The 10,639-nt window shown below is 41.8% G+C and overlaps 1 protein-coding gene across 2 annotated transcripts in view; it reads left to right on the top strand.

The window, feature by feature from the left end:
• The first annotated feature begins 7,616 nt into the window (after positions 1 to 7,616).
• The window catches only part of LOC118361389 (cadherin-like protein 26), a 44,707-nt gene continuing 41,684 nt past the window's right edge, over positions 7,617 to 10,639 (top strand). The window contains exon 1 of one of the 2 annotated variants that reach the window (XM_052483110.1): positions 7,617 to 7,776. In XM_052483110.1, coding sequence (XP_052339070.1) covers positions 7,747 to 7,776 — 30 coding nt within the window. In that variant the 5' untranslated portion in view covers positions 7,617 to 7,746. The remainder of the gene's footprint in view (positions 7,777 to 10,639) is intronic. The other variant, XM_035741276.2, reaches the window with a different exon arrangement.

The following is a 10,639-nucleotide window of genomic DNA, read 5'->3' as shown; positions in this document are numbered from 1 at the left end:
CCTTCTATATAGTCTTGCTATTGTTGTTTTACTGCTCGTCTTTAATTACTTGTTACTTTTTTTCTTATTCTTTTCCTTGTTTTTTTTTTTTTAACTGCATTGTTGGCTAGGGGCTCGTCAGTAAGCAGTTCACCATAAGGTCAATACAACATGCGCCGTTGTATTCGGCGCATGTGACTGATAAAATTTGATTTGATTTGAATTCTAACACACTGATACATGATGAGTCTCTTTGCTGCATGATTGGGTTCAGTTAGTGGTAGTCTTAAGCAGTTTGGTTACATTTGTTCTGAGTCAAGTAATTTACTGTACCTCCCTTCATATGACAGTTGAAAGGGATCCAAAATGTAGCAACATAATACATCAGTCACGCACACTCTACATGTAGACTGGATTTTCTCATTTGGTTTCTGCTATTACTATTACCTCCAGCTCAGCACACCTTAATCACACCAATTTTCTTTGAACTTGAGAGGGTGATAAAGAGGGTGAGCAAGATCAAAGAGTGGTATAATTCACCAGGTCAACACCTCACCAGAACAACACCTTGGTAAAGGCCTCTATATTGCTTTGATAATTCTGCAATGAAGTGCATCGTTTCCAGTGTTCTCCCGGATATTTCAGATTGCATTGTGGGCCAGTGTTTCCCAAACTTCTTCCTGCAACAAGGTTTCCCAAACTCGGTCTGGGTTTTGGTTTTTGCCTTAGCACTACACAGTTGGTTCAAATAATTAAAGCTCGACGATGAGTTAGTTATTTGAATCAGCTGTGTGGTGCTAGGGCTAAAACCCAAAACACAGGACCGGCTTTGGAAACCCAGTTGTAGGCTTATCTATGCATGAAATGAGTTGTGTGTACAAACAGACCGTCTTTCCTCCCTGTATCCTCCTGAGATGAGTGTTGTACAACAAAAGTGGGTTTTACGCAGCTCTACAGGTTTAAGAGTCTATCAACAAGCTGGAATGGCGTGCCTGTTTGTGTGTGCATGTGTGCGATGTGTGTGATGATTGCATGGGTATGGGAGTCCTCATGCTAAGTTTGTGAGTGTGCATCTGCTTTCTGTTTTATAGATGGTCCTTTTTTCGACTGTAGAAAAACTTGGCGTATGTGTACAATTTCTCTCTCTCTTTTTCTGAGTCAAGATCAAGAGTACAATTATGAATAGAATTATTCAATAAATAAGTACCTTTTGTGACTTTATTTTCAGAGTAAAAGGCAAGGTGAGTGTAGGTGACCTCAAGCTCTCTAGGTGAAACCTTTAAAGGTCATACAACCAAGTCAATTGGAATGGCTTTTTGAACACTTCTGAGCTTGTTACTGTTGCTGCTAAATTACAAACCATGTAAGTACCTGTATGAAATGTTGGAACACTTACCGTCATTCTTATCCACTAGGAAAATTGACTGATGTTGTTATAGGTTGAGGTTCATTCCATTGACTCCACATATGCCTCTGTTTGGTTATCAGCTATCAAGTTTGGTTCAATTTGATGAAAACACCCATGGGGCCAGGGCAGTTTGAGGGTCCTCCTTCTAATACTGCTGCATTCATATAATCTATATTACAGCCTAGAATTGTGCTTTCTCTGATCTCAAATCATTTCAACAGTCTGGGAATCACATTTGCCACCCTGGATCCAGAGGTTCCGCCTTCGTCAATGGTGGCTTCCCAATCAAGATCGGATCCGGAGGTACCTGCGTCTTCGTCCTCGGCTCTGTCTCCCTCTCCGCTGGCTTCTACCTCGGGTTTAGATCCTCTGAGCTCCCAGCCTCACCAGACCGTTAGGCTTCAGACCGTGAGACCGGCCCATTCAACATGAATCCAACACCTTCCTCATCTCTGCCATGAAATCCTCCAAATGACGACAAATGGCAAATTGTTGCACTCAAACTGCCGTAGCCCAGGAGAGCGCCCTTCCTGACATTAGTGTAATAATATACACTATCTTTGATAGGTCCGAAGGAAATGAAGATGGCTGTAGCTCAAAAATAAGGGAGCACTGAGAAAGAAAACCCCGGCAGGTACCAAGATCCCCAGAATATCGCTCCAGAGGTGGTAAGCGGGGTTCTCAGGGTGCCAGGGTAGCATGTACAAACTCACTGGTAAAAGGTGACTAGGTGGTTGGGGGTTCTCAGAGGTGGCAGGCTGCCTATGAGCTAACTGCCTGATTTGCTCCGTAATAGCAGCTCCTCATGCCTCCCAATGGTGGTTCCCTGCATTGAAACAGTGTAGCTGAGCTGGTCCAAGTCTACTGGGGCCGTCACACCCTGATCTGTTTCACCTGTCCTTGTTTATTGTCTCCACCTGCTCCAGGTGTCGCTTGTTTTCCCCAGTGTATGTATCCTTGTGTTTCCTGTCTCTCTGTGCCAGTTCGTCTTGTACGTTTCCAAGTCAACCAACGTTTTTTTCCCATTCTCCTGCCTTTGCTATTCTCCTTTTACTAGTCCTCCTGGTTTTGACCTTTGTCTGTTTCTGGACTCTGTACCCGCCTGCCTGACCATTCTGTCTGCCTTGAACTTGAGACTGTCTGCCACTCTCTACCTACTGGACTCTGAACTGGTTTTGACCTTCGCCTGTCCATCAGTCTTGCCTATTCCTTTTGGATTATTAAACATCTTAAACTCCAACCATCTGCCTCCTATGTCTGCATCTGGGTATCGCCTTGTGTCACGATAGTTCGTACTATAAGGGCACAAGGCGAGACCCAGATGCAGACATGGGACGCAGATGGTTTGATTGGCAAACGTACTGCAAATTAAGAAATCATGTGACTAAACTAAATAAAAATAAAAATAAGCTACACTATGAAACAAAGATAAATTATATAAAGAGGGATAGTAAAAAAGCTTTGGGTCATCTTAAATGAAATTTTGGGAAAAAAGCCAACTCGGTTCATTCATCACAAAGCCCACTAATATTGCAAACTACTTTAATGACTTTCATTGGCAAGATAAGGAAACTTAGGGATGACATGCCAGCAACAAACGCTGACACTACACATCCAAGTATATCGGACCAAATTATGAAAGACAAGAATTGTACTTTTGAATTCTGAAAAGTCAATGTGGAAGAGGTGAAGAAATGATTGTTGTCTATCAACTAGGACAAGTCACCAGGGTCTGACAATCTAGATGGACAATTACTGAGGATAATAACAGATGATATTGCCACTCTTCAATTTAAGTCTACTAGAGAGTGTGTGGCCTCAGGCCTGGAGGAAACTAAAGTTATTCCACTACCCAAGAATAGTAAAGCCCCCTTTACTGGCTCAAATAGCAGACCAATCAGCCTGTTACCAGCCCTTAGTAAACATTTGGAAAAAATTGTGTTTGACCAGATACAATGCTATATTTTCAGTAAACAAATTGACAACAGAATTTCAGCATTTTTATAGGGAAGGACACTCAACAAGCATAGCACTTCCACAAATGACTGATGATTGGCTGAGAGAAATTGATGAAACAATTATTGTGGGGGCTTTCTTGTTAGACTTCAGTGCAGCTTTTGATATTGTTGATCATAGTCTGCTGCTGGAAAAACATATGTGTTATTGCTTTACACCCCCTTCTATAATGTGGATAAAGAGTTACTTGTCTAACAGAACACAGAGGGTGTTATTTAATGGAAGCCTATCAAATATAATCCAGATAGAATCAGGAATTACCCAGGGTAGCGGTTTAGGCCCCTTGCTTTATTCAGTTTTTACTAACATCATGCCAATGACTTTGAGTAAAACCGGAGTGTCTATGTATGCGGATGACTCAACACAATACACGTCAGCTACTACAGTGATTGAAATGACTGCAACACTCAACAAAGAGCTGCAGTTAGTTTCAGAGTGGGTGGCAAGGAATACGTTAGCCCTAAATATTTCTAAAACTAAAAGCATTTGTATTTGGAGCAAAACACTCACCAAACCCAAAACCTCAACTAAATCTTGTAATAACTAAAGTGGAAATTGAGCGAGTTGAGATGACTAAACTGCTTGGAGTAACACTAGATTGTAAACTGTCATGGTCAAAACATATTGATGCAGAAGTAGCTAAGATGGGGAGAAGTATGTCTATAATAGAGTGATGCTCTGCCTTCTTAACAACACTATCAACAAGGCAGGTCCTACAGGCCCTAGTTTTGTTGCACCTTGACTACTGTTCAGTCGTGTGGTCAGGTGCCACAAAAAATGACTTTTGCAAGAAAATTGCAATTGGCTCAGAACAGGGCAGCACGGCTGGCCCTTGGATGTACATAGAGAGCTAATATTAATAATATGTATGTCAATCTCTCCTGGCTGAAAGTGCTTATTTTTCACTAATTTTTTTAATGAGAGGTATTGACATGCTGAATGCGCAGAGCTGTCTGTCTAAACTACTGGCGCACAGCTCGGACACCCATGCAGTGGGGAGAACAAGTTTTTGATACACTGCCGATTTTGCAGGTTTTCCTATTTACAAAGCATGTAGAGGTCTGTAATTTTTATCATAGGTACACTTCAACTGTGAGAGACGGAATCTAAAACAAAAATCCAGAAAATCACATTGTATGATTTTAAGTAATTAATTAGCATTTTATTGCATGACATAAGTATTTGATCACTTACCAACCAGTAAGAATTCCGGCTCTCACAGACCTGTTAGTTGTTCTTTAAGAAGCCCTCCTGTTCTCCACTCATTACCTTTATTAACTGCACCTGTTTGAACTCGTTACCTGTATAAAAGACACCTGTCCACACACTCAATCAAACAGACTCCAACCTCTCCACAATGGCCAAGACCAGAGAGCTGTGTAAGGACATCAGGGTTAAAATTGTAGACCTGCACAAGGCTGGGATGGGCTACAGGACAATAGGCAAGCAGCTTGGTGAGAAAGCAATAACTGTTGGCGCAATTATTAGAAAATGGAAGAAGTTCAAGATGACGGTCAATCACCCTCGGTCTGGGGCTCCATGCAAGATCTCACCTCGTGGGGCATCAATGATCATGAGGAAGGTGAGGGTTCAGCCCAGAACTACACGGCAGGACCTGGTCAATGACCTGAAGAGAGCTGGGACCACAGTCTCGAAGAAAACCATTAGTAACACACTATGCCGTCATGGATTAAAATCCTGCAGCGTACGCAAGGTCCCCCTGCTCAAGCCAGCGCATGTCCAGGCCCATCTGAAGTTTGCCAATGACCATCTAGATGATTCAGAGGAGGAATGGGAGAAGGTCGTGTGGTCTGATGAGACAAAAATAGAGCTTTTTGGTCTAAACTCCACTCACCGTGTTTGGAGGAAGAAGAAGGATGAGTACAACCCCAAGAACACCATCCCAACCGTGAAGCATGGAGGTGGAAAATATTTGGGGATGCTTTTCTGCAAAGGGAACAGGACGACTGCACCGTATTGAGGGGAGGATGGATGGGGCCATGTATCGCGAGATCTTGGCCAACAACCTCGTTCCCTCAGTAAGAGCATTGAAGATGGGTCGTGACTGGGTCTTCCAGCATGACAACAACCCGAAACACACAGCCAGGGCAACTAAGGAGTGGCTCCGCAAGAAGCATCTCAAGGTCTTGGAGTGGCCTAGCCAGTCTCCAGACCTGAACCCAATAGAAAATCTTTGGAGGGAGCTGAAAGTCCGTATTGCCCAGCGACAGCCCCGAAACCTGAAGGATCTGCAGACGGTCTGTATGGAGGAGTGGACCAAAATCCCTGCTGCAGTGTGTGCAAACCTGGTCAAGAACTACAGGAAACATATGACCTCTGTAATGGCAAACACATTTTTCTGTACCAAATATTAAGTTCTGCTTTTCTGATGTATCAAATACTTATGTCATGCAATAAAATGCGAATTAATTACTTAAAATCATACAATGTGATTTTCTAGATTTTTGTTTTAGATTCCGTCTCTCACAGTTGAAGTGTACCTATGATAAAAATTACAGACCTCTACATGCTTTGTAAGTAGGAAAACCTGCGAAATCGGCAGTGTATCAAATACTTGTTCTCCCCACTGTACGTGACATGCCACAAGAGTTCTCTTCACAGTCCCCAAGTCCAGAACAGACTATGGGAGGCACACAACATTACATAGGGACATGACTACATGGAACTCTATTCCACATCAAGTAACTAATGCAAGCAGTAAAATTTGATTTTTTAAAAACAGACTGGGACTGTGAAGCAACACAAACATTGGCACAGACACATGCATACACACAGACACGATAACATACGCACTATACATACACATGGATTTCGTACTGTAGATATGTGGTAGTGGTGGCGTAGGGGCTTGAGGGCACACAGTGTGTTGTGAAATCTGTGAATGTATTGTAATGTTTTAAAATTTTATAAACTTCTTTAATTTTGCTGGACCCCAGGAAGAGTAGCTACTGCTTTGGCAGCAGCTAATTGGGATCCATAATAAATACAAATACATTCAAAAACAAAAAGAGCTATCCAGAGAACCAACCAATTTTCCGTTTGCATTCAACCTTCAGGAGTCTCTTCCTGGAGTTGAGGTTGGGTGGAAAATAGATTTGTTAATCACTGGTATGTTTTAAAGCCCAGGGGCACTAGTGGAGGTGATGATGAGAGCGAGATAGTAACTGGTTGTGCCAGACAGGTACTTTTACTCTCTCTTTCAAGGGAAAACAAGAAGGAAAGTTTTCGGGGAATTTAGCAGGAAGGAATGTGTTAAGTACCTCTCTCCAAATGACTCTTTGCCTAAGAGACGTCAAAGTAAACTTTATGAGTAGCATTTGGATGAATCCATTGATTCCCACACTATCAAGACACTAAGAAGGTGAATGGATACCTTATCCGACAAGTGCTCCTGGACAAAAAGGTATATGTCTCTGTCAGAGGTAGTGCCAATGGAGATTCTAACAAGTGTGGTCTTGTAATCTAGCCATCTTGTCAGTCAACCATAGCAAAAAAATAAATGAAACATCTCTCTATGCCAAGAGCATAGAGCACTTTGTTGTAAAATTCTGGCAACTTCTCACACCCCCAGGACGCAAAGCAGATTACTGGGTTGTGTTCTGAGAAATACTTGCGTTGCAAAGGGTTGGGGCAGGAGGAGAGGGATAGGCTGGGATAATATTTGTTTCAATTGTGTTTATAATGTGCACTGCGCCAACCCTCTGCCATCTGCAATTCTGGTTAAACCTGGACACACAACCTACTACACTTGATTGACCTGAACCTTGAATACAATACAACATTCCAACAACAGCATTTGTATTGTCTGCAGGCCTATAAAATCCTTTCTGATTTCGACATAACCCTAGAAATCTGGGTAGTGCCGAGGATGAGTCATCTCGCCCTGTAAGACGAGCATCAATAAAATATGAGACCGGCAGAGAGGGAGAGAGGGTCTTACTCTGACCTCGCAAACTACGGCCCTCACTAAAGCCCTGGAGACCTGAGATGTGTCACATAGCAGCAACAGGTTATTAGTGGCACACCTTTACACGCACACACGAACGCACATGCACACACGTATATACTAAACAAAGTATAAACACCTACACTCACACACTCTCACGCATACACAATCTCTCTTTCTCACGCACACACATACTTGGTGAGGACACATGTCTAGGACAAAGGGGGGGGGGGCAATGACTGTGTCAGATGCTCAGTGAGCCTGGAGGGATAGTGGGCCGTCCCTCACATGCCGCCTGCACCAAATGCCTCAAGTACCTCTGCCACATTTGAGTTCTTGACACTTACCCAAAGGATATCAAGAGGAACGGTCCAAAATGGCGAAAGTGTCCTGTCTTCTGCTGACGGTGAGTACAAAACCAGCCTCGGTAAACGGTAAACACACACATTTTTACCTTCTAGTAATTTAGCAGACGCTCTTATCGAAAGAATGTGAGTGCATACTTTAAAAAAAGTACTTTGTACTGAAATGTAGATCACGGAAGTGTCATGTGGGTGCAGTATATCATAATATTCGTATGACACTGAGTTTTTTCTCTCTGAACACTGAAAGGTTATGAGTCCATCTAGCCTACCTTATAAGCAATCGCACAAATTGGCTGCCAGTGGTTTTAATTATGTTTAGTCAGAGACGGTAGAGAAACCTAAACAAGCCACTCCCTTTTTCTGATTGGGGCTGAGTTACTATGGTCTTCTTAAGTATTGCCCCCGACCTGCAGAGGCACCTCAATGGCTATATTTTTTATTAAAGTAAAAAAAATGAATTAAAGTGTGTCTCCCGGGTGGCGCAGCAGTCTAAGGTGTCACTACAGACCCGGGTTCGATCCCAAACTGTGTCACAACTGGCCGTGACCAGGAGTCCCACAATTGGCTCAGTGTTGTTAGGGTAGGGTTTGGCTGGGGGGGCTTTACTTGGCTCATCGGGCTCTTGTGGCAGGTCAGGCGCCTGCAGGCTGACTTCAGTCATCAGATGAACAATGTTTCCTCTGACACATTGATTCTGCTGGCTTCTGGGTTAAGCGGGCAGGTGTTAAGAAGTGTGGTTCGGCAGGTCATGTTTCGGAGGACGCATGACTCGACCTTTGCTTCTCCCGAGCATGTTGGGGAGTTGCAGTTATGAGACAAGAATATAATTGCATATCACGAAATTTGGGAGAAAAAAGTGGTAAAAATAAACTGGCTCATTTATTCAAAAATAATCCAATAATTATTAGCATTCCTTATAATTATTGGATCATTTATCGGGTATCATTGGTCTTCAAGCTTTTCTTCTTTTGTGTTCTCTAAAAATATATATTTGTATGTATTATACATGTCAATTGGCTGCAGTGATCCCAACTCAATTGTTATAAACCTCACCTTGCGTTCAACCATAACAGCTTTGGACTTAAATAAATAAATGATTATGTACCCATTAATAACTTAACAATGTTGTACCCCATCTGAACTAAAAATATAAGCTTGTTTTACTCCAATGTTTGCAAACAAAGTAAGTGTAAACAACCAAAACATGGTTAAAACGCTCATTTTTATATCATGGAGTCCTTGCATCCGTAGCTCCGTCTATGAATTTGAGAGTGGTTACATTTCTCCAGTCCCATCCCTCAGCTTTTAACCCGAAACGGGCGGGAGAACGCTTTGTTATTTTTTTAACTGCTGATTGCCGCTTTAAATCCTCATAACACACACCCCATTGAGTTCTAAAGCCTGACTCTGAATAAATATACTTTAAGTTGTTCATTTGTGCTGCATATTTTCAATTTGACCATCCCTTCACCAAGTCTATCAACCCAAGGTGACTATCCCTTAGTGGGTCTTCAAGCTTTTATATATATTTTTTTTTATTTGATGTCTATAAAAAATGTCTATGAAATGTTTGGTGTCCATGACACATATGTATGGAATGCAACTTTGCATGGCATATTTTCTGTGCTGTAAACAAAGTGAAAGTGTCTCGTGCCTTGTTGCTCTCTGTTTGCTGTGGTACACTGCCTGGAATCTAATTGGGTTCTTCGGCTGTCCCCATCGAAGAACCCTTTAAAGAACCCTTTTGGTTTCTACATGGAACCTAAAGGTGTTTTACCTGGAACCAAAAAGGGTTCTAATCTTGAACCAAAAAGAGTTGTAATAGAGCACCAAAATTAAGGTATTATAATACCCATAAAAAAAGGTTCCAATCGCTATATTCATTTTCCCCAAATTAGCATTTAATTTTGGGGGGGTAAATACAGGTGAATATATTGATAAAAGTCACCTTGTCCTAGAGCTAGTTACACGGTTATCAAAACGTCACGCCAAGGTAAGCCTACACGAAAATGTTTCTAAAAACTCCAATGGGAAAAATTTATGGTGGAAAAACAATTGGAACCATTTTCCTGTTTGACTGCTAGGTTATATGGGTATTATGAATCATACTGTGGTACTGTATGGGGACAGCCAGAGAACCCTTTTGGAACCCTTTTATCCAAGAGTGTATAAGATAAAATGTATGTGGTTTCATTACCATTTGGCTGTTATGCCCTCACCCGTCTGTGCGGTCAGCTGTGAATAACCTCACCCACTATATACTTATAACTGATTGGTTTGGTTCTGCCCACTATAGTGCTGTCCGGTTAGAACATGATGTTGAGGCCATACTGAACACTTGGTCAACACCACATGCTCACACACACACACACACACACACACACACACACACACACACACACACACACACACACACACACACACACACACACACACACACACACACACACACACACACACACAGACACAGCTGTTTCTATTTGAGGATGTTTATATGATTGTGGTAATCCGAATGACTTGGAATCTTATTGCTGTCGTTCTATAAGACAAAAGATATGCACACATGTAAACAGTACTCGTTAAGGTTTATAACTATACAATATACATAATATACACTACCGTTCAAAAGTTTGGGTTCACTTAGGAATGTCCTTGTTTTTGAAAGAAAATCACATAATTTTGTCCATTAAAATAACATCAAATTGATCAGAAATACAGTGTAGACATTGTTAATACTGTATTTGGAAATGGCAGATTTTTTATGGAATATCTACATAGGCGTACAGAGGCCCATTATCAGCAACCATCACTCATGTGTTCCAATAACACGTTGTGTTAGCTAATCCAAGTTTGTCATTTTAAAAAGGCTAATTGATCATTAGAAAACCCAACTGAAAACTGTTG

The sequence above is a fragment of the Oncorhynchus keta genome, chromosome 28, assembly GCF_023373465.1.
Source record: "Oncorhynchus keta strain PuntledgeMale-10-30-2019 chromosome 28, Oket_V2, whole genome shotgun sequence".
Classification (NCBI taxonomy): Eukaryota; Metazoa; Chordata; class Actinopteri; order Salmoniformes; family Salmonidae; genus Oncorhynchus; species Oncorhynchus keta.
This window is presented reverse-complemented; position numbering and strand designations above follow the sequence as displayed.